This window comes from Balearica regulorum, chromosome 3, assembly GCF_011004875.1.
Source record: "Balearica regulorum gibbericeps isolate bBalReg1 chromosome 3, bBalReg1.pri, whole genome shotgun sequence".
NCBI lineage: Eukaryota > Metazoa > Chordata > Aves > Gruiformes > Gruidae > Balearica > Balearica regulorum.
The window spans coordinates 32,320,263-32,348,017 of record NC_046186.1 but is presented as its reverse complement, the minus strand read 5'-3'; the positions used below and the strand labels follow the sequence as shown (position 1 = coordinate 32,348,017).

General features: G+C 37.8%; 1 protein-coding gene across 5 annotated transcripts in view; it reads right to left on the bottom strand.

Annotated features, from left to right (window-relative positions):
* ADGRB3 (adhesion G protein-coupled receptor B3) overlaps window positions 1-27,755 on the bottom strand; it is a 472,696-nt gene that overhangs the window by 79,773 nt on the left and 365,168 nt on the right. For all 5 annotated transcript variants that reach the window (XM_075747416.1, XM_075747418.1, XM_075747419.1 and 2 more), the window contains 3 exons: window positions 21,910-22,036; window positions 20,113-20,216; window positions 16,733-16,835 (listed from right to left, as the gene is read on the bottom strand). In XM_075747416.1, coding sequence (XP_075603531.1) covers window positions 16,733-16,835; window positions 20,113-20,216; window positions 21,910-22,036 — 334 coding nt within the window. The remainder of the gene's footprint in view (window positions 1-16,732; window positions 16,836-20,112; window positions 20,217-21,909; window positions 22,037-27,755) is intronic.

Sequence of the window (27,755 nt, the reverse complement as noted above, 5' to 3'; positions counted from 1 at the left end):
AGCCCCCATTATAATCTGGGGGCATTGTGCAACTTAGAAAGCACTCTATGGAAAATCTACCCTTAAATGAGAGCTGGGAGGGAATGAATCCCATATTTGGAGTTAAAGAAACCAAAAGAACAGCACCCACTCTATTACTCTTTGACAAGCAGCTAGAAGAAATGAAGAAGGATATATTTGCTAGAATATTCGAGCTACTTTGTGCTTGAGCACTCGATACAAAGCAATTGTAAACTCACTGCTTAACCAGGCAGCAGAGGGTTTATGGCCTGTTCGCATTTTGGAAGGAATGCAAAGGAGCTGAATTAGACTTCAGGCTTGATTTTCACTGTTTTTAACTTTATCTAGTGACTCATACCTATGTGTGCTGAGTGTGACGGTTTTCAAGTAGTTCTGCTGTTACACCACACCCGCCATTTTGCGAGGGTTTACTGGCTGCAGGTACAAGCCGATTGACAACCCAGCCCTGTTGAATGTTTTTCACCCAGCTCATAGTTTAACATGGATTTTAAAAGGCAGATTTTAGTAAATGTAGATACACTGCTAGATACAGGGAAGTGACATGATGTTCTGAGCATCAATCTAATGTTCTCAGTCTTTGACAGCACAGAGATAAAAAAAGGCCTAAGATCAGCCTGGAAGGTGGGTGTGTAAAAAACAATCTGTTTATTTATTTACTGAGTTCAATTTTCTGTGTTTAAAATATTTAATTCTTTTAACGGATAAAAATAACAATTATATAAAGGTAGATTTGATTTTTAAAAGGTAATATTAGTCATAAATTAATCAAAAAATGCCCGGCCTACTTTAAAAGATGACAGAGTAGCTCAAGATACGAATATAGCACAGGAGATAGTGACGTTCAGCTTGCTAAAGGAAAAAAAAGCTACATAGTGTGATTTCCTATAATAGCATAAAGCCACACAGGAACAGGGAAATCGCATGACAGAATGGGTGGTTTCATGAAGAGCCTTCAGAACAAGCCTTTAGATCATTGGGGTCTCTCGCGCCCATGCACGAGGCAGTTTCTCAGTCCTACTCTGTGCCATGGGGCTGTCAGAGTGCCAGTGATGCATTAGATTAGATTGCTGTCTGGTTTAAGATATAAGTCCCCAGCTACGGCTACTGAATTTTGAGTGGAAGCCTCTTTAATAATAATTCCACCATGTGTAAAAAATACTATATGCAGCATCACTGTATAGTATAATTCTAAAATAAATATATGGTAATATAATTTCTGCTCCCCACTGTCTTTTAAACTATAGTTCAATAACAGAAAGAAAACCAAAACATTCCTTATTGAGAAGCACAGCAATGGAGAACTGCTCGCACACAATGTATGTCCCACTGGTACATGATGGGAGTCTTACGGAGCTATCACATCTCATAACCACACTTTCCTTTATTTCTCATTTTTCTATCTATGAGGCAGAGCTACTGCATTCAAGTCTTATAAATGAGCTTGAACTGTTCAGCATATCCTCCCTGAGAAAGGGAATTTGATAATTTGAAGGCAACAGAAGAGAGGATAAGCCATTACTCTAAAGACATTATCTGTTGAGAAGCTTGACAATCAAGGCAGAGGAGAACTTCAACAAAGTGAAAAAGCGGAGAATTTTAGATGGACAAAGTGAGCAGGAAGATCTCTGCCTCTCAGGAACTGAAAGAGAGGCAGAAGAGAGGGGTTAAAATAGAACAGAGAAGGACCTTTCCTTGTAACTTGTAAATCCCTGAGGAACTTGTTTCTGTCAGACTCCAGTTGGAACATTGGGCAAACCCTCCAACAGTCCAGGAATGTGGTGGGTTTCTCTGTAAGAAATGACCTTGAAACAAAACCTGCCTGACTGGCCAGAGCCACTAAAGATTTGGATCCTGTAGCTGGATGCTGTCTCTCTCTCTTACGAGTTTCAGTGCCTTGTCATCACCAGAAAATTGTTCACCAGTGAAATTCAAGTACCGAAGAAAACCTACATGATTGGAAAGTAATGTCTGCATCCTGTAAGCTGTCTTCTCTGTTTGAAAATGGAGAAGACCTATGTAAAGTCCCTGAATTCCCAAATGTTGGCTTTGATCGTAATGCTGGATGACAAAGAAATAAGGAAACAATACCAGGGAAGCCAAAGGAAAAGGTGAGGAAAGCCAGACCAAAAGTAGTAGATCACAAATCATAAAAGCAAGGCAAGCAATGAATGAAGAAAGAAGATAAAAGAAATTAAGGGAAGAAAAGTAAAAGAAAGGGCTACTGATGAAAGAAGAGACTATGTAATGACCATTTTACTTTCTTCATCTTTAATTTGAAAACAGATTATTTTTTTCCACATGAAGGCCTCAAGGGGAAATCTCAGCTCACACTGAACACTTCTTGCAAGATGGTGATAGGAAAGGAAAATGCAGCCTTCAAAACTAGGACCTTTCCCTCCCCACGCCACACAGCAGGGGCTGCGTAAAGTGTCTCTCGGCTCCTACCTAAAGGCAGCCTGGCTGGAAGATTCTCCCTCTCTCCTCCTTTCCGACAGTCAGTCACAGACAACATGCCTATGGAGCTCAAGAAGCACCTTACTCCTGCCCAAGAAGTGACCTGCATTTTTCATAGCAATTAGGAAGTGAAATAATTTTACTGTGACCCTCTTCTCCACAAAGCCAGCAGTACCACAGCTCTGTTTTCACAAGGAAGATTCTTCCTTGGACCGAGAGTTGGCGTTCAAGAGGAGAAGAATGAGTAGCTGTCTTGCCTAATGAACATGTTGGTCTGCTGTTCTCTGCTCAAACTCTCCATGGCCTGGAAGGCACTGCATATAATTACAGAGTAACTGTATTGCTAGTAACACATTATCTTAGTTTTTAGCAATTTTTTCTTCCTGATTTTTTCTTCCTCATTAGCATATATAAACATTCTTTTTTCAAAGTGCTTTGAGCTCTGTTTCAATTTAAATTTGGTTATTTTGAAAGGTAAATAACCATAAAAATATTAAGCAAAATGCAATGTTGCACATAAAGCTCAAAGAAACATAGATGTTTACCATACAGCTTCAGATTGAAAGCAAATGCTACTGTATTGTTTTTAGTGTGTGTGACTTCAAATTGTCTTTAAGTAACATAATTATCATTGACTGAGCCTAGGCATTTTATTATATACAAATTATGACTTATTAAATAATACATTAGTAGCATTTTAAAGGAAATATCCCTTCAGTTATTTTAAATCATTAACTGCATGGCTAACCACATGATTAACCCTTGGTTCTATGTCTCACTGAGCCTCATATTAAAAATTTAATGTATATGGGATGCAAACAGTTCCTATGTAAAACAATATGTACTAAGAGACTATCTGCAGAAAAAAAATGGTATCTCAGTGGGAGGAGATGGATTTTTATCCGGCACAGAGCTATCATGTGGAATGCACTAAAATCAGTGAACATCTAAGAGCAGGGAGTATCTCAAGGAAAGTAAGAAATGTGCTCCACTCATTGTGACCACATGCATGGCTTTCTAACTCGAAAATCCTTGAGGAAGTTGTTTCTGTCAGACTCGAGGTTATAGCATTGGGCAAACCCTCCAATGGTCCAGGCACATGGTGTGCTCCCCTGTGAGAAAGGACCTTGAAACAAAACCTGCCTGACTGGCCAGAGCCACTGAAGATTTGAATACTGTAGTCGGATGCTGCCTCTTTCTTATGAGTTCCAGTGCTTGTCATCACCAGAAAATTGTTCACCAGTGAAATTCAAATACTGAAGAAAACCTACATGATTGGAAAGTAAAGCTTGCATCCTGTAAGCTGTCTTCTCTGTTTGAAAACAGAGAAGACCTGTGCAGAAGTCCCTGAATTCCCAAATGTTGACTTTTACTATAATACTGTTATTTGTACCCATCTGTATATGGAGTAGAAGTTGTAACCTTTCTTTTCTGGTATGTGTTTCACTGTTATACCAGCTTTTGAGGCCTACATATTTAACTGCTCTAATCTGCTCAACATGTGGAGTGCTCAGTGGGTGACACTTCCAGACCAGTCGGAAGCTTCTGCTAATGCAAAAAATAAATTAATTCTTTGGTTCCACCGATGTGTGACTGTAATCAATAAGACCAAAGTTTGTCCCCTTCACAGCACTACTGCTTCTAGTACAGCTTTTCCCTGTAGGCTATACTACCCTCACTTCTGCTGCTGGATGGAAACAGAGCATCTTTTTTTGCCTGACAGAACTTCATGTCCAGCCTTCTTCATAACATCCACTGTTTCTGTGTAGCAATTAACATTTCTTAGGTTAAAATGCTCAGAAATGCAGGCTGAACAGTCTTACTACAGCTGAAGGTGTCCTCACCTCTTTCCCTCACTCCATGCTTCTACGGGAGAGCTGATGGATCTCGATGTGCTGACATATAGAATAGAATGCAAGGCTGATACATTTACTCAAGCTTTTTCCTATGGCAGGGGAGAGTTTGAAATAAGTTGAGGCTCTGACTGGAGGGAGAAATAAAATAAAAATGTTTATATCTGTTAATAAATCAAATTGAAAATTTGTTGATGTTGGAAATACTCCCAGAGCCTTAATGATAGGTTTATTTTTATCAACAACAACAATAATTAATAATTAATGCTACATGTCTCTCAGACGCATCTTGGCAACTAAAATTAGCAAGTATAAAATGTTACACTTTAAATTATATACTTAGCATGGAAGTCTCCTCCTACAAAATCTCCCAGACTATATCCATGTCCGTCATACCCTGGATGACATGATATAGCAAAATTACCTTTGGAAAGTTTATCTGTATTCTCTCTGCTCCTCTGCTGGGAAATCCCTTAGTGGATGCTCTGTGACCTGCACAGATCAGATGATAACTTTGCCGGCAGAGCCAGCCACTGAAATCAGTGCCATTCTCTGTACACACAGCAGCATCTCTAAACCAATTGCACTGACAGGTTTAGATCATTGTAGAAAAGCAATCTTCCTTTCCAGATGCCAGAAGGCACAAAATGTTTTAAATTTTATTTTTTCCCCTGTATTTAGAAACTGGGTAATGTTTTATTATAGATCTATTCTTATATTTTAGAAGCCACTGAAAACAAAAGCCTCTAGTAGACCACAGTGAGACAAACAGACTGTTACAGGGGAGTGTTGTGCATATGAGCCTAACAAGAAGTTTGGAGAAGAAATAAGCTAGGGACTACACTGAAAGGCTACTTGTTTTGTGCATTCATAATCATCCATTTTTTATTCCCTTTTATTCACCACCACTTAGACAAATTCCTTCCAGAAGTTTAAGCTTTCATAGCGCACTAGCAGATTTCTGCTCACCAGTTTCTAAGGGAGACAAGTGAATCCAAGTGACCCAAACCAGTCCTTCTAGCTGACACATGATGACAGGTTTAAATATAGAGAACAGAAGGACCATGAGCTGAGATTAGCAAAGCCCCTATGAATTATTATTATTTAACACTAATACAGTGTAACACTGAGAGATACCAAGGTCCAGTTGTGCTGGGTGCAGCATAGACATATTTTGAATGGAAATCCTGCAAAGTGCTGCTTTGACAAAGAAACCTCAAAATGCCTCTTTGGCTCTGCTTTGCTTATCATACCTATTCACTGAAGTATTGAAACTTCAACGAACTGAGACACACCCCCCCCCCCCCAGGGGCTCAAACACACAATCAAGTCATCATGGCATAACAAGCATCAGCTGAGCTGTATCAATAACTTGTGTGCATGCTCCTAGCCATGGCAACTGCAAAGCAGCACAATTTGGCTTAGTTCTGATTCATTTCAGGCTTTGCATTTGCTACTGGCAAAATGTGTGCGCAGGGATTACTGCCCACAACTCGAAGTTTTGAAAGCTTCCTATCTGCAACTGACAGACAATTTCCTAGAATTAAGAAGAGATGTTTGATTGTTTAATGGATAATCTTTAACTAGGACAGATGTGTTCTTCAGGTATTTATGGAATGTGATAGAGTCTTCTCACTAAGGTTTAAAAGTCTGACTAGGATATATTTTTGTGTTAGATACTATTGTTAAATCTTCTTTCCAAAAGGAAGAATCTTTTAGAAATGAATGGAAGCAGCCACTTCGTCAGGTTTAAACTCTTAGAAATTTGTTTCTGTAGTGGTTTTATGGGATGAGGTTTATGAATTGCTACAAGAGACAAACTGAGGCTAGCAGCAGTTCTTGTCCATCATTAATGCTGCCTTGATACTGAGGTCTATCTATGATTCCTAGCAAAAGCACTTTTCTTCCATTGCAGTACAACTGCAATGGGATCATTCAGTTCAGTGAAACATTATTACTATTCTGTATTTACTTTAAAAGATAAGCAGTTCCAAAATTAAGGTTTTATAGCAATAATTAAATTGCTAACACTCATGCCTGAATTCTGATTGACTTGACATAAGAGGATATACAGTAAAAGACAGAGACTTGAAAGCCCTGTTAAATATAAGGATAAAATCTCAATGCAAATAACAACAGCTTTACAATTAATCCTATCTTTTTAAACCCCAAGTTTCAATAGCTGTAGGTTCTGACACATTGGGCTTTGTTGTCCTGTATGGCTCAGCTAAGCTTGTTAAGGAAGCCGTTCTCATTCTAAGCCTTTACCTAACTTTAAGTGGTATTTAAAGAATAATAAATCCATTTAGATTTCCTAGCTTAACGAAATTATTTAGCAAATATGGGATAGGTTGAAGATGTGACTTTTTATGAAATGAAGAGCATAGAGCACAAATTATATGCCATGCTACTAATTAGAGACAGATATGTAATCACTTACTAATGGAACAACATTTTGTGCCAACCTTATTCATACTTCCTTCCAACTGCTGGACTCCTTGTGCCAGATATATTTCAGTTTTCTTCAGAAGAGAGAGAGATACTAACATGTTTTCCATCCTGTTTTTAAACCCAGAAGTCTAGTGCAAACTGAACTTTCTTGACATTTCAGAAATTCTATCAGTTTTAACAGCTTGAGGCCTTTTTATTACAAACATGTACATTTCCCTGCAGGGTTCTGGAAATCTCACAATTATACTCATTAAAAATGTCCATGATTATAGCCAAATGCATGCTTCGTAAATTTACCTTTACAGTTTTCTTTCAACAATTATTCTGAGCATAATTTTCTATTAAATTCCACAAAATACCTACTTTTCCACAATGTCAGTTTTATATAAATTTTGACAAAATTATCCAAAGAGAAAAATACTAGAACACAGTTACTGTCAAGTTTTTCAATACCAGGTTTGATGTCTATGGTGTGACTCATTGAGACTCAACATAATAAACGTGTATGTCCATATTTCAGCGGTGGTCTAAAATTAGAGGCACTACATGCATTTTACACTAGCACTAAGAACATCTCTGGGTACATAATTTTGGGTTCCTAAACCATGCCTTTATTTGTCCCTTTATTTGACAAGTTGAGCATCACTCTCATGACAAACTCCTGCTGTGATCCAGAGCATCTAACAACATTGTTTTTTCTCCTGATGTAATAAATATGCTTAGACCACACTTAGTGAATGCTGACTTCAATGACTTCAGCACACAGTGACCACATTTTCTTTCTCAGAAAGATAAAGCAAGAAAGGTCAGAATTTGTGTGATTGCCCTTGGCTTTCCATCTGATTGTTGGTCTCAGTCTAGAACAGAGATTCACATCCTGCTTGTCCCACTTTCCATGAAATTTCCCTTACCATCACCTTGTAGAAGAGCTAGAAAGTGGAAATAGGAAAGACGCTCTGTCTTTTTCCTGTTGAAACCTGGCTACTTGTAGCCAGGCAAACAAGATTCATAGGGAAAGAAAGGAGAAGGAAACTTGAAATCCACTTGTCACACATTCTTCTTCTTTTTTTTCTTTTTCTTTTTTTTTCTCCAAAGGCAGACAAATATAAAATGAATAAGCAGGTCTGGTCATAGGCACTGGACCCAAGACCTTAATCTTAGCACCTGAGAACAATTATCATTTTATGGGAAGTTTATTTAGGCCATGACTTAAAATCAATCACAAATTAAACAATCTACTAAGGTACAGGGTATGTTAACTCACAGCTGCCCAGAGCAGAGCCTCTTGTACTTCTGGAGTGGTTGGTTTTGGCTGCTGTTCAAACAGCATCCTGGACTAGTTTGATTGAATCTAGCAAAACATGATTCACTTTTTTTTTTTTTCCAGTTGTTGCAAAAGCAAGAAGGACTTCAGCATAAAGAGTGAACTGATTCACTAGCAAGCTCTGTTTCCAGAACTGAGTGTTCTTCAGCCATAAGTAACAAACACAAACCCTACAATTCATTTTCATACTGACTCTGAAACCACCTCTGAGCCTGATTCTCCCAACTTCTATGTGACACTACTTCTAAAAATTCAAAGGAAAAGTAAACGCAGGGCTAGAGAATACTTTCATGTGTAAGGATCACAGGACTGAGCCTCATAGCTTTTACAGAGTGAAGTATGTAGTGTTAAGGCAAGAATACTCATTTTATAGCTTCTAATCAGACCAATCTGAGAATCAGACCAATCAAATAGTCATTCCCTTATAAAATGTTCTCATTGACTTGGCTGCAAGATAGAGGGGCCTAAAAATTCTGACCTAGGAGAATACAAGAAAAAAAAGGTAAAACTGTACAAATGAACTTCACAGTGCATGTCAAGGTTAAACCATACCATATGTTCCTGAAAATATGCAGACACAACAGGGACTCGTAGGGAAGTATAAATACAATCCAGTACAGTAGGTGGATAATATTTTGCACCAAATTTACGCTATTGTTCCTTAAATGATAGTCTTTTAAAAGAGATTGTGTTTTATAACATGATTTATTTTGTTATACAGGAAGAGTAATGATGCAATAATTATTGTAGTAGGGCATAAGATTTACATTGCATTTATGTCAGAGTTGTATTTTTCAATGTATTATTTTACCAGCTATCTATATCCAAAACATCTTACTGTGTTTCTGTATCTGTTCTGTTTTTCGTGACAAATAAATTGTATGCCTACATTCTTAGAAATGGTAATCCACATAGGAAAATCCATGTAGGAAATTCAACTTTAATACTGGAAAGAAAATAACCAAGTAGCTGAATGCTGATTTTTGGTGTTGCTGCTGTTATCATTATTAAACCATTTAGTCTCGTGAAGTCTACTCCTATGGTATCTTCATTTAAAAATCCTTTTTACTATTGTCACTTAGAAGTGTTTATCATTTCTTCTTTCTTAAAACTAAGATTATGTAAATGAAAGACATTTAACTATTTGTAGGTTGATCTACTTCCCATTGACTGTTTTTCTATTTCCCCTGAAATTCAACAAATAAGCAAAAGAGAAGTAGAAAAAAGGTGTGAAGCCCGAAATAGCTGCTTGAGTCATCAGCAGATTGGCTGAAATGATTCAAACAGGTGTTTGTGAAAGAACAAGCTATTTTTCTCAGGGCTGTGGGGGTGAATTCTAGAAGAGAAAAAAACTACTCTAAACAGGTCCTGAAGAGCAAGGAGGAAAAAGCCCACCATTTGGGAAGAGTAGGACAGCAAAGGGTTACCTCAGGAATTTCTGAGCTGGTTTTTTATGCTAAGGCAGGACAGCAGAGGCACACATGCCAGCACGACGCCCAGCACCACAATAGGAGGAGGGAGTAGACTACACCTGTACAACATTTCTCAGGCCATGTGTGCAATGTGTTGTTGTTTTGGTGGGTTGAAGAAGACCTTCACTAGCTGAGGGACACTAGAGCTGACACCAGTGTGAGTCATGGGTCAGACACAGTCTAAGTCTTTCATGGGTAAAGCTTGGTAAATTTTGGATTTCCCAACCAACATCACTTTTGCTTTTCAAAATCAAGCTCACTAAAATGAGTTCCAACTAGGTCTCTCACAATATTCTTATAACCAGGCTAGGAGGTCACAGCTGGATAAGTGGACGACTAGATGGATAAAAAACTAGTTGGATGGTTGGCTTAGAGTGCAATGACTAATGGGTGGCAATTTACCTGGAGGCAGATAGCAAGCGGAGTACTGCATGGGTCTATGCAGGAACCCACATTTAATGTCAATGACCTGGAGTAGGCAGTGGAGTGCTTCTTCATATAGTTTGTAGGTAACATCATACTGGGGGGGAAGAGTCTATATGCTGAAGGGCATGGCTGCCATCCAGAGAGACCTAGAGAGGCTGGAAGGATAGGCAGTGAATTGAATACGAGTCAGCAGTGTCCCCTGGCAGCACAGATGGCTGACAGCTTCTGAGGCTGCATCAAGAGAAGCATAGCCAGTAGGCCAAGGTATGGATCGTACTCTGCTCAGCACTCATCATACCATATCTACAATACTGTGTCCAATTACAGTTTGGTTTCCCAATACAAGGAAGACTTGATAAACTGCAGTGAGTTTAGCAGAGGCCACCAAAATGCTCGGGAGCTGCAACACTTGTCTTGTGAGGAGAGGCTAAGGAAGGTGGGCTTGTTCAGTCTGGAGAAGACATGGCTGCAGGGGCATCTAACAACATCCTGTCAGTGGCTATAGAGAGGTCATTGAGAAGATGAAGCCAGGCTCTTCACGGTGATGTGTGGTGGGATGACAAGGAAAAATGGACATAAATTGAAACAAGAGGAGGTTCAGGCAAGATATATGGAAAAACATTTTAACCAAGAGGACACTCAAACAGTGGATGAAGTTTCCCAAAGAAGTTGTGCAGTTTCCATACCTGGAGGTTTTCAAGACTTGACTATAAAGCCCTGAGCAACTCACTCTGACCTTACAGCTGACCCTGCCTTGAGAATGAGGTTGGACCAGATGGTCTTCTAATCTGAACAATTCTGTGATTCTAAAATTGTTCACAGAGCTCTTAAAAAGGTTCTGGGGATTGAAGGCAGAGAACACATGCTTCTGATATCTACCCAATTTCTTCCCTGTAACTCGCTTACAATCAAAATGTCTGTTTTGTTTAGAAATAGCAAACTGAATGATAAAGTTGATGTATTTTGAGAAACAGACTGGCAGGCACTTTTGAGAAGAATGTTACCTTCTCCTCTGAGGCAGGTAACAGTAGCATGAATGACAATGTTTACTGATCTTGGGTAAGAAAGATCTGCTCCCAGAGGTTCTCTTGAGAATCTAAAAGCAGGTAGTTAATTCAGCTGATGTTAACGGGTTTTGTCAGAATTTGGCATGGTAAAACAGTGTTGCTTAAACAAACCTACTCCTGCAATAGTTGTTCAGTTAAAGTGGGCTCTTCTTTCGTTAATTGTTTCTGAGGTCCTGAATACACAGCAGGCAGAGGTGCGTGGTGCAGTGCACTCTGACTGCTGACCTGTTTATTGGTGGGTTTCTGTGATAGCTGACCCATACCAGAGACCGTGGCTCAGCTGTTCAAAACGCTGTTACACAAAGAAAGAGATGACAATCAGCAGAGTAGGTGTTAATTTGGAAGTTGGGTACTGGCAAAAATGGAAGGACATCTTTCCCCAGGTTTCAGAAGCTTAAAGGCGGGGTATTCCCTTGAAGTTCTCCAGGCAAGACCTGAAATACGGACTGCTGCCGCCTGACATACTAAATTCCCTACTTCCTCATTGATTTTCTAACACAACCTTAATGCTGTGTTAGCATCATTTCTCTGTTCATTCCATCTGCTCTTAGGTCTCCCCCGCTGTTTCCTAGGAGATATATTGCCACGATGCCTGCATCTGTAAGGCAGTGGCAGATATGGGGCAAGAGCCACATGGTTAGAGGCAGCATTAGTACCACCTGAACATTTGCAGGGTTCTCAGGGGATCCCGCCACCCACCGTTTCTTAAAACCTGAGGGAGCTCTAGTTACACAGTCAGCTGCTTCGGAGTGCTGTGGGAATGGGATGCTGTGGCTTCTCAACTCCTTTCAACTTCTATTTGCTTCTTTCAGCCTAGAACCTCTATTTAAAAAACAAAACAAAACAAAACAAAAACCTAAAGTGGAGTTATTTTTGTCCAGTCAGCCTATTTAGTGAACATTCTAATGTTATTATCTACAAAATTTTATGGGGTTTTTGCTTGTTTACAATGCATTCATCAAAACTACTTATTATTTATGTTATGTGCTTTAAGTGGTAAGGACATGCCTTTTTCATAGCCTTTCAGGTATGGTCTAAGGGACGAATTTCACAAGGTAATAGTAAGCATAATAAACTGACTATTGCAATTAAACAGGGATGACACAGAATATCAGGGTTGCTAAATCTTGCCATGTGCCTTAACATCTTCCCTGTTCTTCCCTTGGTAGGCACACATAAACCTGGCTATGGCTAACAAAATGTACAGTCTTCTGACATTTCTAAAAATATGCCTCTTTCTCACAAGTCACCCAAACTCCAGCCACAAACTCTTAAGTACACTTGGAGACAGATAATATAGAAAATAATTAACTTTTGCCCATATGTGTAATGAATTCTATGGTTTATTTTAAATTGTATTATTCTCTGTTTTCTTCACAGGAAAAATAGGTAAACAAGAATTGTTTACATTAAACAGCTAACTTATTTAGGCAGAACTGTGAAAAAAAAAAAGAATTTTCTGAATGTATGCATAAGGAAAGAGAATTTATGAAAAAGTCCACATAATATTAATCAATAAGTTATTTGGGGTAGAGAATCTATTCATTAAATGGGATCAGAAGTATAGTAAAGATTTATAGCTTAAGCGTTGAAGGTCCACATATAGAAGAAATACAACCATTTTTCCTGATGGCAAGAAGAACATTAAGAAACACAATATAGCAAGAGTTACGTTACAGTGAAACCCACAAATCACTGATAGATATTTCCTCAAAGAAATCTGACAGTCTCTTCAAAGTAAATACATAACGCTTTTGTAGATGTTAGGGACATCTCATAGTATTTGTGAAATAACAGAGATTTGAGCAGTTAGGTTATACATGAAAAGTGTTACCCTTCCTTAATTCAGGACACTTAATTTCAATGCTACAAGCAAATTCAGCTGTAAAAAGGGTTATCTCCAGTGTATCAATTGCATATCCTCAAATTTAAATATGATTATGTGGCTATCATTTAACACTGAAAAGAAAACAAGAGGCAGAAAGAAATACCAAGGTAAATTAATATGCTTCTCATACCAAGTCTAATGCTGAGTATATTTAAACAAGATACATAATTAATTTCATAATATTCTTGTAAATTCAGCCTTCAGTGACCTGTATTTCAAAACAGGATCTGACAAAACAGAAATCTCTTACACAGTCTGAAACATTAAGAAGGCTTGGAATAAAGTTCTGCATTTTGAAAGGTTTGGGAAAACATGCTGAAAAAAGCAGAACATTTCTCAGCTGTGTCCGTCAATAAAATGCACAACACGTTTGGCTAAGAAGGAATAAAGGAGCAAGGCTTTTCTGTTGACAAAAGGCTTTTTTGCTATCTCAATCCAAATCTTCCAAGAGAAACCATACTCCCCTCCATGCTTCACACCACAAACTATTCTGAAACAAGCTAAAAAGCTCCATGACCTAGACCTCTGGTCTAATGTTGGTATCCTTGAGTTACTGTAACTGGAGAAAAAAAAAAATCACTTTTGAACAGGAGATATTAGAAATGGAAAAGCTATGGTAGCTTGACAGAATTTAAACTACATGATGTCCTCCGTAAATATTATTTTGTCCATTTCTGCCTGTGGGAAATGCCATGATCTCTTTTACTGAAAAAAGGCAGAACTTAGTTGAACAAAAGAGAGTGCAATATTCAAACTCACTTAGTCTTCACTATAAAAAGCTTTTTAAAAACATGAAGCCTTCAAAGAGTAGAGCTAAACCTAACATGCTAAGTATCTGTGATTTACACAAACCAGAAAGAAAATAACAGAAAACCTGCACTTATCCAGACCAAGAGACTCAATATTTTTTTCTTTTTCACAGACGTCAATGGGCGTACTAAAATGAACCAGAGAAATTTCCTGGAGACTGAATAGCATTAAAATGAATAAAACTGGTTGGTGCAGTGTTTAATGCAGGTAGGGAAAACCACAAACTGCAAACAGACTGACAATATGCTGTTTGTTATAAATACATCTTTGGAATGCTTAATTCACACACTGTTCAACTTTAAACTGGAATTCAGCTTTGACTGAATGTACAAGCACCTATTCTCAAAGGGGATATACACAAATATAGAGCTGGGGACAATTTCAACTCAGAAGCAAAGCCAAACTAAAGCGTGGAAAAAAGGACCATTCTTCAACTTTGTGAATACCAGCAGCATTGTATGGACGTTAACTAGGTGCCCCAATAATATGAAACTACTATGAACATAAGAACAAGTAAATAAACTCTCAAACTTGGCATATCATATTTCTCAATTTTTCTCTGATACCTTAAAAAGCCTGAGCTCATCTCCTTGCCATAAAACACCACCTCAACCTTCATTCAGGAAACAATTTCTGCTGACTTGTACATTACATTGTCTTGATAAAATATTCCCAAGATTCCTCCCAAAATTTTCAAACAAACACAAAAACCCCAGATAGTTTGATTTCTAGTAAATAATAAGATCTCAGAAACAAATCTGAAATGTTTGCCATCTTAAACCATAGCTAAGGACCTGATTTTCTTTCTAAAGTTCCCATTTACAGATTTAATTTTCCAGCTCAGCAAAATGAAAACATAATTTTTCCTGCACATGCCAGATTGTAATCTAGATCTCAAACACTGGCTTCTTCTGGCATATATGAACTTTGAAAATAAAAAATTCAGAACTTTGAATTCAAACAAATCTGATGCCAAAACACATCCTACTTGCAAACATACTGAAGTCATGCCCGGATTTGATTGCTTTAATTTGAATAAGCTTTTGCTAAACAGTGGCTTTAGTTGGCCATTTTGTTGATTCACACACTAGCTTCTTGGAGCTACGGTATGTCCACAAATCAGTGGGCATAGTGATAACAAGATTTTTGGTCTGTAACAAGGAATATCTTCCTCAGTATAAAAAAAGTATTATGCCTTTGATCCATTAGAGGTACTCCCTAGCTAGAAGCTCCCAGGTGGTACATGTATCAAAAGCAAGATGTGGCCTCAAAAAAGATGACAAGTGTAGTAAAAAGTGGTATTTTAGAGTCATTTTCAGGCCATAGATTCAAAATATAAACTTTATGATGTGTTGTTTTTTCTGTCAATTATTTCCTCTGAACATCTCCAGTTTTAGGATCTGCTGTTCTCAGAAAAAAAGTCAATATAATATCTCTGTACTTTCAGGAGTTCAGGAAGCAGAAGTCAGGGAGCTCAAGGAGATTAAGACTGAAAGAAAGGAACTGGATTAAGCGTGTGTTTTAGTTCAGAGTTCCCCAAGTCAAGCATCAGAGAAAGGCTGCTGGCATACCTAGGGAGCACGTTACCAAAACCACAGCCATTCTGATGCCCTCAAACCCTGATTCCACAGTGGCAATATACACAGGAACTTTCAGGCACTGAACCATATTTCTTCTTGAAATATATAATAAAATGGTATATATGACTATACATGTTAGTGCTGAAATTCTAGAGAAGTTTAATCCTTCTTCTGCACTCTGGCACTCTGAAGCTGCCTGCGCATTTCTGACTTTTTTTCCCCTGAAGAAAATCTGTGAGAGTCACATGGCTTTCTTCTGCAAATCTGTATTTTCTTTATTTGTACCTCTACTTACTTTCAAAACTTTAAAGCATATTAATATATTAATTTTAATAATTTTGTTAAATTACGTGTTGGAAATGACTATGTTTTGGGTATGTTTTACAAAGTACAGCTATGTGACTCGCATTGAATTTATAAGACTTCTGGCAGCTAAATTTCTAAGCACTCATTTGAAAAGAATAAATGATTAATTATAGGTGTGTTGTAGAAACATCAGTTATCCTACAGTGGATGATGAATGTGTTTCATTAGATATTGGAAAAATTAAGATGAGCAGTGCATTAAATAGTTTAACACAGTGGGATAAAGAATTACTTTACAGATACTTGCTCACTCCAAAACTTAACAGCATTCTATCACATACTGCCCTATTCACCAATTACATCCTATTCCCTATTCCAAGCTATCATGTAGCTATAGTTAATTTTAAGCAACCGCTTACTGTAACTTCTGAAAGTTACGTAGCATCACTAGGCGCTGGGCAACGCCTCAAAACACTGACACAGCCCTGCTCTGCAGGAGAGGGACAAATGAGCACTATGTTCAGAAAGAGTCTGAGAACAGATTAGTAATAAATCAGCAATATATCACTAAGTAAGGTATGCAGGGTTATTACTTTCTTATAGCTATATCAGTCAGAGTTTTAACAGTTCTATAGCTTGTTATGATGTCTGTTTCTGGACATTTTCAAGAGTACTACTCTAACTTCTAAGCAATTTGTACTTGCCTTTCGAGTACCAGTGTGTTAATAAAAAGACAAAAACACTGTAGCACAATCCCATTACAACTATTATAATGAACCAGAAATTGTGCTTTTGATGTTGAGTCTTTGAACTTTTTTGCTTTGAAATTTAGTTATAAAACATACAAGTCTACCACAGAGAACACAGCTTATCCAGAGGGAACAATACCAAGAGGGATTTTTGGAGGGGAAAAAAAGACTATGAAAGACGGTAAATATTTTCCCCTATCTGTTAATATTTTATCAAAAGTGCCAAGTCCTATGAGCATAGGACTAAATTGATGTAATTACCTTAAGCTAAACACAAATAAAACAAAGAGATCAATATTTAAGTGCAAATTTAATGCAATCCATCATCATACCTTGTTATGCGTCTGAGTTTGTCCAACCAGGATAAGGATATTTGACGAGATAATAGACAGGCAGAAATTGATTAGAATTATTGACCTCTCAGATCTGATGTACCTGTTCAAATAAACAAAGAGAGAGTACAACTTTTCTAAAAGGAAAACAACTAGTAAGTCATGCAAACTTTGATGCAATACTGGCATTAAATATTGGAGATACTCTGAAACGTAAGCAGTCTCTTTCAAGAGCTCAAAAAAGAGTACGAGGGAGCTATCACATTAGAGACATAGGAACCATGATATTTTGATAGATATGCTGCAATTCCCTCTTAGTATCTCGGTATATTTTAAAAATAATCTATCAATGCTTCTTTTAAAAACTGATGGCAACGCTGTTCTAACACCACACTGATAACAGGCTTGCATGCATTCATGTCGGGAACTTATGCTCTCTTGCTCATCCCTGAGAATATCCACAGCTGGCATAGACCACCCACAATAACGAACTTCAGCAAAAATATGGGGATTTACATAAACAGAAGATCTGGTCTGTGATGCATAAATAAGATGCAGGTTGGTTGACGATACTGTGGCAGTGCATTTTGAAACATATTATTGGGATAACAATAACATTAATCTTGAAGTTCCACCATATTTACAAAATAATTTGTATGAAGAAACAATAATATTGTAATATCTTCATCTTTATAAGACCTAATGCCAAAAAATAGCTAAGTTTGTATAGAAAGATTAAATTATAGCAGTGAGCATCACAGTCTGTCTTGTAAATATATCATATTCATTTTACAAGTATGTTTAGGATGAAAAAATCAAATATTCTTATCGCCTATTTCATTACAAGATGCAAATGTTCTCATTTTTCTACATACAGCCTTTTATATGCTACAGGACAGAAAGAGAATTATTATGGTTTCAAGTGAAGTACCTTACTGACCTGATTTTCAGAGCTGCTAACAGAGTAAATGATGACAACTGAAGTAAATGAAAGTTAAGAGTGCTCAGTTCCTCTGAAGACCATGCCATATGTTTATATATTCTATGACCTATACTATCCGCTTCTCACTGGAGCTTAGTTAATATTTCTGTCTCCTCCTGAGCTGTACACCCATAGCTGACACTCTGAGGAGGTCATAACAAAGGGTGTTGAACCCACGAGAAATGCTGAGCTTTGGACATGAAATTAATTGTCATCCGTTTTGCTCAGCTATCAATTAAGTAATACAGCATTACATTTTTTTAGTTAAGAGGACAGAACAACCCTGATACCACAATCCACATTTTTCCTTAAAATATACAGTGTTAAGTCTAGTTCTATTTTTCCACCAAATACAGAAAGCCTAGAGCCTTTGTCTACACAGTCAGTGTGCTGCTACTTTCTGACTTGTTAACTATTGATTCACCTGGGCCAGTTCCCAATGCTGAGTATCTATGGACTAGAAAATATCTCAGTGGTTGCGTAAATACAGTGAAACCAGCACGCACTTAAGCTAGGAAGGTTTTAGTTTTTCTGCCAGCCCACTATTGATGGGAAAGGAAGAGAAGGATGAATATTTGACTGACATTGAATTTATTTTTGTTTGAATTTCCAGTTGGGGGGATCAAATTAATCAACCATAAAAGAACACTCACACAGGCCTTCTTTGGACCAGAATACCTCCACCTCACATAACTTCTAAACAGGCCCTGCCATTCAAAGGCAAGGTGGGTGTTCCAAAGTATAAATACAGACATGGGGTCAAAATGTCAAATTTTACTTACCCCTAGATTTATAAAAACAAGCATATATACATATAAGTTTCAGTGTCTATCTTATCCCTATAGTTAATTACTATGTGCTCTCAAGAAATGTGTTGAAGGCAAATTTTAATGATTCAAATGACAGGCCACTCAATACTTTCAAAACATCTCACTGATCGAACACCAAGATCTAGATGAGTTATCTTGTCTTCAGCTGGATGCAGAATCCACACTAGGTCTGTAACACATCACATACATTTTTTTTCTCCGCTTGGAAGTTACCATAATCATAGAATCACAGAATCATAGACTGGTTTGGGTTGGAAGGGACCTTTAAAGACCATCTAGCTCCAACCCCCCTACCATGGGCAGGGACACCCTCCACCAGACCAGGTTGCCCAAAGGCCCATCCAGCCTGGCCTTGAACGCTTCCAGGGATGGGGCATCCACAGCCTCTCTGGGCAACCTGTTCCAGTGTCTCACCACCCTCATCGTAAAAAATTTCTTCCTTATATCTAATTTAAATAATGGAGAAGACCCATTCCACTGAGCATGACAGTATTTCCATCCAAGTGCTAAATATATCAGGGAGTGCAAAAATAACACTATAATTCTTCAGATGGGAATTATATCCTGAAATACTCTCATTCTTAGCTTTGACAGACAAGAACTGATAATTTTCATACTCTTTTTATTGTAACTTATGTAACTAGATATTCTATATTTATTATATATATATGTCTAATCCTGTGAGTCTCTGTGGCTACATAAGAGAGTGAAAAAGGGTGTAAAATTGTCAAGCTGCTTCTAAAAGCAGAATTCTATTGGTTGCTTTTACATTACTCTAAAAATTATTGTTTTCTCACTGTGTTTTTTTTACTTGCATAAGAACCTATTTTTCTTTTTCTATGGAAAAAAAAAGTTAAATGACAACCCATGTTCACTTTTTAAAAATATTTATTACTTTGCAAGACTTTTATTTTTCTATTTCTTCTACACTAAGACATCATGCTATTTCTCGTCACTTCTCAAATTAATTTACTCCATCAATATCTATTGCACTTTTAAGTCACTATAATATTTTATTATAGAAAACTCAGGATGGAAAGAAAGTCTGTTACTGGAATGTACCACCAGACTATTTGAGACTACTTAGTTTTGTGATCTTCATTGAAACTTATAACTGAAGTGGATAAACTCAAACCCACTTAACCTCCCTAAATCTGCAATATCTCATGTGGCACTTCAATATGTCACTTTTATCATAGGGAAGTTTTGTTTTAAAATGTAAATTGAGGAAAAGCAATCAGAGGTATAGGCCAGAAGCCTCACATGAAATATAGCATATAGAAGAATCCTGTAAAATGTTTATTAGCACTATGAATACTCCACCTAACGAGCAATACCATTCACACTGAAGAGGGGAAAGAAAAGAGTGGGCTATACCATCAACAACAGGCCAAGAGAGTAAAACTAATCAATCACATCCACAACTTTAGGCGTCAAAACATGCACTTTGTTTCGCTTTTCTTTTTCTTTTTCAAATAATAAATGTTGCATCTAATGCCCTCTTTAAATTTTAATTCAACTAAATATAACTATGTATTCACATTCAGCTTTGTCAATCCATTACATACCTCCATAGCGCTGCATAGACAACTGCTAGGGTGATCAAGGCCAAGCATGAAAGACCACTGCCTACTATTAAGGTCACTGAGGGTGTACCAGATGATTCCATGATCTGTAGGTTACAACAGACAACCATGAAGAAAAACCATCCTCCAGAAATTAAAACAACAAGTCAAAAGAAAGAAAAGCAACAGAAGCAAAATGATAAAAGCAGCCACGCTGTCACAGATAGCTTCAGTAATATTACTTATGAAGCAGAAATCAGCTTAATTCCAAAACCGATCCATACATAACTCTGAGATCTGTTTAATTATTGATACATTCCTCAGAGGCCTTTGAGCTTTAAAGTGCCTTACAATACCTGCATGATGTTTTGAAAAACAAAATAAGTAGTAATATTACAATGTGATAGGACACTATGACATTAGGACAAGTTGAAACTGCTCCCTAGTTAAAACAAATTAAAAGATAAATTTCTCTTGATAAACAGCAATATTTAGAATTGTGTATTAAACAAACAGCTTGGTTTCACTGTAATATATTAACAGTCATCTAGTAATTTGTCCCAGAATTTGATTCATGCTTGTTGCAGAATTACCAAACTTTCTGACTTTTAATAACTTTGACTTCAATCCACTATTCTCACATGCTTAATTTCCTTGGGCCTCTGATCGCCTAGAAGGAATGGCAAGATATCTATGGCAACAATATCATAAGCCTTCCGTAAAGAAGCTGAAAATGGAGAGTTATTTCATTTGTACTCTGTGTAATAATAAAAAAATGAAAATAAATAAATGACCTTGAAAACAAACTATCTTTCCCTGCTGTAAAAGAAACTATTATCGTCAGATATCGGGTAAGGTTTTTCCTCCGTGTGTATATGTGCTCATGTTCTGAAATAGACATGGTATTTTGCTAATACAAATGGAAAAAAAAATTAGATCTAAAAGTTTGAAAGGATACCGTGCCTGATTTACCAAAATGCTTTTTTAAAACCTCAGGGATGTGTTGTAAATTACATTTATCAAGATATCTTTTGTCACCCAAATAGGAGCTAAGACTGATGTACTTTTAGGCCGGATCTCAGGCAGAAAGTAACATTTTATTTCAACCACTTTGTTCCAAACTGTTCTACTTTGCTATTAAAAAGAGTCTGATCATACTCTTCCAAAACCAGGAAAATGAAATTATGCCTTAGCAGAGTAACTTCACAAATATTTGCTTTTTAGCTATTTTTACATTCAATAATACTGGGAGTGTCTGCTTACACACTTAATGTCCCCTCTTTCTCATGAAAACTTGATCATTTTTCTTACATCATATCAACACACTACATAGAAAATCTGTGCTGAAAATGTCCAATGCAGATCTGCAATCTGTTTAACTACAGTATCTAGGGTTTTCCTACCAAGAGCAATAATAAAGCCCTGTACATTCCCCTGGAAAGGCTTGCAACCTTTAAAAAGCTTGTTAAGTTGATAATTGTTCAATACAAAAGTTTTCAACACATTTGCATCACAATTAGAAGGCTTTCTCTGAAAAATTCAGAGTTCGAGAATGTGCAAATTTCACTAGGATTTAGTTATATCACAGAATCTGGAATTCATTTCTGTGAGACACTGTAGACACCAGGAGACTAACATTTGCCTACCTGCAATATTAAACAATTCCTCAATGCGATGTCTGCAATATACCTGAGAGGAAAGCTCGACCAGCCTCCCCCCCCTCCCCGCACCCCCCCCGCCCCCCTCCCGCTATTGCCTTTTGCATTAAAACTGGGGGTTTTTCCCCCCTTTGTTACTTACTATTTCTCTAGGTTGCTGAGCCAAAATGGCGAAGGTAGAGAGACGATCACATAAGCATTTCGTATGGGATGCATCGGTAAGCACAGTTTTACATCCCTGGGTGGACCAGGTTCCCAAAGAGTCGTTCCTGCAAAGGAGAGAGAGAGAGAGGGGCGGGGGGGGGGAGGGAGGGGGGGGGAAATCGGGATAATTACGCCTGACGGCCAATTCCGTGAGGAGACAATGCAGTTTACTCGCGAGGAGAGTGTAGCGTAGTTCCCGGACAGCGGAGAGGTACTTGTTGTGGGGCAGGACCGGCCCCGCCGGCGCCCCCGCGGCGCGGCCGGGCGGGGAGCGGGGAGCGGGGCGGCGCGGAGCGGAGCGGCGCGGAGCGGAGCTGTCCAGCGCGGCGGTGCTGACAGCCCGGCGCGCTGCGCTGCGCGGAGCCCCGCCAGCCGCGGCAGCAGCCGCCCCCTGCGCTGCCAGCCACCTCCGAGCCTCACCAGAGCACTGCGAAAAACTCATCGGGGAAGAGGGGGAGGCTTTCTCTCTCTCTCTCTCTCTTTTTTTTTTTTTTTTCTCTTTTCCTAACGGGTCTGTTTCTGGCTCTTTTGTAAAAAATGTGATGGTCGGTAGTTGTAGTGTCTTTTTTTTTTTTTGCTTGTCTTTTCTTTCCTCCCAACCCCCCCAACTCCACCCCCCCCCCCCCCCCCCCCCCCCCCCCCCCCCGCCCGTGTGTGTGCGTGGCTAGTTTAAAGGCAGATGGTTCTCAAACGTCTGACTGGGTTATGCCAGTTGGACCAGGAAGATGCCGGATCTTCTGTTCTGATGGCTATTTTTGCTGAGGATTTTTGATTTTTTTGGTTGTTGTTTTTAGTGATCAGCCTCAGAAATTTCACCCTGGAAACGGCAGCATCAGATGCCTCCAACTCTTGCCTTAGCTCCAGCAGAGGGGTGGATTTCAGTACAGCAGCACACAACATCACCAAAGAGACACACGAGTTCGCCCTCCAGACATCACTCAGTCAACTCGCCTTTCCCTAGTTCCCTCCCCCTTCTCGATTTCTTTTTCTTGGGGTGGCAGCACCATGCTAACCCCAAGCCAAAGCGATCATTTGCTGGCACCTCTCACCAACCGCCCCTAAACAAAACAAGATGATTAACACAGCCCCCGAATTCAATTAGACATTCAATATGCTAATGCAAGGTCTGAAACCCACCCCAGCAGAACAATAAAAATGGTATCAACCCACGTTTTCTTTGTGCAGGCAAGGAGAGGGAGAGGGAGAGACAAAAAATCATCTCTCCCTTTTCCTGAACTGCAGTGTGTGTGGGGGAAATAATTTCTGCAGGAAAAGGGGGTTGGTTTCAACTAAATCAAACCTATTATCCTTACATATGTTATGTTTAGAGAACAACAATTGAGTTTCTTTCTTCTTTTTTCCCCTCCTTTCATGTCCAGGAAGCAACTGCAGCGACTCTGCTGCCAGCAGCAGCATGCATGCTGTCAATTCCTGTCCATTTCTCCTCAGGTCACTAAATGACTTGAAAAAAGAATAACGAAGGCGGAAGAAACAAGGTGGGGGAATCATAATTTCCAGTCCCTGTGATCATCCTTTCACCTCTTCTGCCTCGACAACCCACCTTTGCGTGTGATTCTGTATGCCAGGGCCCTCATGCAAAGGCAATTTGTTATCCCAGAGTGCAGTTCACCCCTGCCCACCTCAGCATTTTGCGCCACTAGTTTTTGAACACACACCAGATGTAACCCTTACACACTATCGTCTTCAGAACAGTGTCCTGTAATAAACAAAACAAACAGCAACTGAGGGAAACAATTGAGAGAAAATCACCAATTCTTCAAGCCACTAAAGCTGTCCATTAGCTTTCCCTCACAAATTGTGTCTTTCGGAGAGCCATAGGCTAAATCAACATCCACTTTGAAAAATATAGTTATATATTCTAAATTCTGAAGCATTATCTTCTGGATAACTTAACTGATTTATTTTATTAGCTTTCCTGTCTCTTATCTTATTGTGACACATAGTTAAGGCCAAATGAAATGCGTTTATCTGTGCTGATTAAATATTAAAGAATGACAGCTTAAGAGAAATTGGCATGTTTTAAAACAAAAGGATGATATTATTCATCCTAAGAATAAGATTTAATATATTGAATTCACCTTATGCTGCAAAGCACTGGATGCACAATACATACTGTTAGCACTAAATCCTTGCAGATGGTGTCCAACCCATAGAGTTAGACAAGTTCTAATTATGAAAGGTAGACAACCACAGAGACCAGTTTAATTTAAAACAAAACATCTGTTACAATTATAATTATATTTAAATTAGTATAAATCATGGGCAGTCCACCAGGTTTAGAGGGGCTCGTTCTGTTCTTCAAGTCACTTGCACAAATACAAAATCTCAGTCAAAAGTTAGCTGAGCAGTTCACTGTTGTACTGTATCACCAGGTATTACAAATATACTATGTATTTTGCAAAACTTCCTGAATACTATTGAAAATTTTAGTGGAAATTCCAAAAGCACTCTGAAATGAATTCTCTAATTGAATTTAACAATAAGACATCCATTGACATGGCAGGAGCAGAGTCAGCCTAATATGGACACTTTTTACATTTCATTGTTCATTTTTTTCGGTGATACACTTCAATTTCTTGCCTAGCAGCATTATATTTGAATATGTAACAGACGAAAATTCAGTGATTAAATGTGGTCTATCTCTCTTTTCTCACCAATGCAGTTAAAAAAAAAAAAAAAAAAAAAAGCCTCATTAATAAGTATATTTGTAGCCTGTTGAAATGATGGCTGACAGAAGCTGTGCAGAATGTTATACTAAATCCATGAAGGAAATGGATTAATGAGCAGAATCCAGAAGAAAAGCGTAACTGCAATTTGTTGCATGATGCTCACACCTGCAGAACAGTAAATGTATGATTACTAACTCAGAGACGCTGGACATTTTGACTTGCCAACATAGAACCAGTATCTGATTTTAGGTATAAAGTAAATAAGGAATGGAAATATGCAGTTAAAACAGATGTATTATATTTAGTACATCTCAGTGCTACAGTTTTTATGAAGACGTCCATCAATGATATGTCCCTCTTACAATGCAACTCTTCTGGGCCAATCAGAATCTATCTCATATATGGAAGTTTAATTCTTTTTTGGTATGATTTTCTTTGACTGTGTTTCTAATGATAAGGGTTATCATATGAATATGCAAAAGGGCACCTATTATTCCTGCAGATCTTTCTTGTTATGCAGAAAGCTATAAAGGAGTGACAGGTACTGTTAACACTTTCTATTTATATCAAGGAAAATTATGAAATTGAAAATACGTAGCAAATATAGATGGAGGTTCATGCCCATTATTGGCAATTTTGTACTGTTCCACTGAGCTACAGATGATTTAATCAACCTGGCAGAATTCCCATGATATAAGCAAAGGAATTCCCAAGAAGCATAGATTCACCATTGCAGATCCTGTGTCATCCTGCAGCTGAGGCAGAGGAAAAAGCAGAGAAAGCAGGGAAGTAGGGGGAAAAGCCTAAGCAGGATGTAATTTGGGGCCATGGATCTATGGCTAATATGGCGTAAGCACCAAAAAAATCTCAGCTCCAACATCTGCATATGAGTGTGTCCTTCTCAGAGTAGTCCTACAGTTAGGGGAATGCTGGAGTGCCTTTTCAAAACCCTTTCAGAGTGTAATGTAAACTTCTTAGTTAAAATCAAGAATTGGGAACATACAGTGCAATGGAAATAATGGCCAAATGATGTATAGAAACGTATTTTAATTGTGTATGATATAGAAGAAATAATGTGGTTTTTACTCTTTAATAATGTATTATGCAATATTGCATGGTATATAAATGATGCTCCTTACTGAAAACAATTATATGACTGTCTCAGATATTGAAATGGCAATGCAGTTTATAGGATAGGAGCATTTTTGTAGAATAAAAGATTTATTCATAGGCACAACTGCCAATCTGACATGGACTGATGATCAAGCCACATTTGATATGCTAGCAACTATGTTTCCCTTATTCTGCAGTACTTTTCTTGGTCTCATGACATGGTTTACACTTACTATTAACATATTTTGTTAAAATTAATAATATACATGTCTTACTGTTTTGTCTAACTAACTGATGAATAAAAATCAGCTAAGACATTGCTGTCAAAACCACTCACTTAGGAAAGGACTTCACCTTATAATGTACTCTATCTAACTTATTAGTTTATTTTGAGTTTTTTTTTTCAAATGGAAGACAATTTTTTTTGAGAGATGGTGTGACACAGAGAAGAAAGAAGTTAACAATATGTTAACTATTTTTTCCATACTGGCAACTAGTGATCCAAGTAGTTGCCTGGGTTTTGATCATCATGAACGAAGAGTTAACATCTTGGCTATACATATTTCATGGTAGCTTACTTTAGTAATTTCTTTGATGATTGATATTTGCGCTTAAAGTAGGATGAGAGCTCTTTTCTACCATTAAGTTATTTAATAATAGCTTTGTAGCAAGCAAACTACACAGAAGTTAAGAAATTGTAATATTATTTCTCCTGAGATAATTTTAATTCTCCCCACTTCTTGGATGTGTACATTATTATACATTTTTTTCGGTTCAACTAGGTGCTGTTTTTCCTTTAGGACAGACTTTGGCATTCCAACTCTATTCTCAGTAAAGAATGACACATAGTGATGAGAAGCACAGGGAAAATGCAGACATAAGAATATTTTAGCCTAGCAAAAGATAGGAAATAAGCTCATGGCCCTTATGAGTAGCAGATTATGTACATCATTGTGCCTGTTTGGATGTGCTAGCTGGCACATTAGTGAAGATAAAGTCCTTCCAACACCTGCTTACTTCTTTACACCTGGACCTGAAATCCCAGGGAAGCCATAGGGAAGGCTCAACTGCAGGAGTCTCCTTTCAGTTGTGCGTGTCCATATGTCTGAGACATGACCTAACTCTTAGTATGCATAATTTCTGCTGTGATCAATCTTATCCCTACCAGTAGTATGTGGCAACATCTGGTTTATCTCCACAGTTTTTTCTTAAGGAAGAAAAAAAGAAGAAAAAAGAAAAGAAAAAAAAAAAAAGACAAAGGTGGATGCAAATACACTTTGCTTAATAATGTCACACATAAAACTGTAGTTTAACACAAGTTTGTTTACCCTGAAATTATTAATATGATTAACATTATGTCATTATGACTTAGGGCTTTTTTCCCCCTCACACAATTAAGAAAAACTAATGCATGAAATCATGGAAATTAAAAGAAATAGAAGGGACAAAAATAATTGCCTTATGACTACATGTCTAAAAAACTGTGAATGTCCCCAATAGGGTGTCTGAATTTCTGTGTTATCAGAAGAAAAAGCTGGGTGATGAATATCTTGCAACTGGGTTTCCAACCACAATACTGTGGGGAGTTCATTTTCCTAAAGAAATTCAGGCATTGAATTGTTTATTTTTCCTCAGTGACATACTTGTGAATTTATTTTTTTGCTAAAGAAAGTAGAAATCCTTGAAAAATTAATTTTCTTGCTGATCTTTGTATAAAAAAATAAATCCTATTTGAATAATTTTTTTTGTAAACCAAATGTGCATCTGGGTTGGAAACCAAGTTTTATTCCAATATGATTTAAACCAGATGAGATATTAATCCCTAAAAAGTAGATTTTATAACAGAGCCATTGTAGTTACAAGCATACATTGTTACATTAACTTTCTAATAACGTTCAACTCATAGAAAAGTCCAAAGGAAGATCAAAAATTGCCTCGGTTACCAGTTTGACTACTATATACAAATGATTCATCAAAAGGG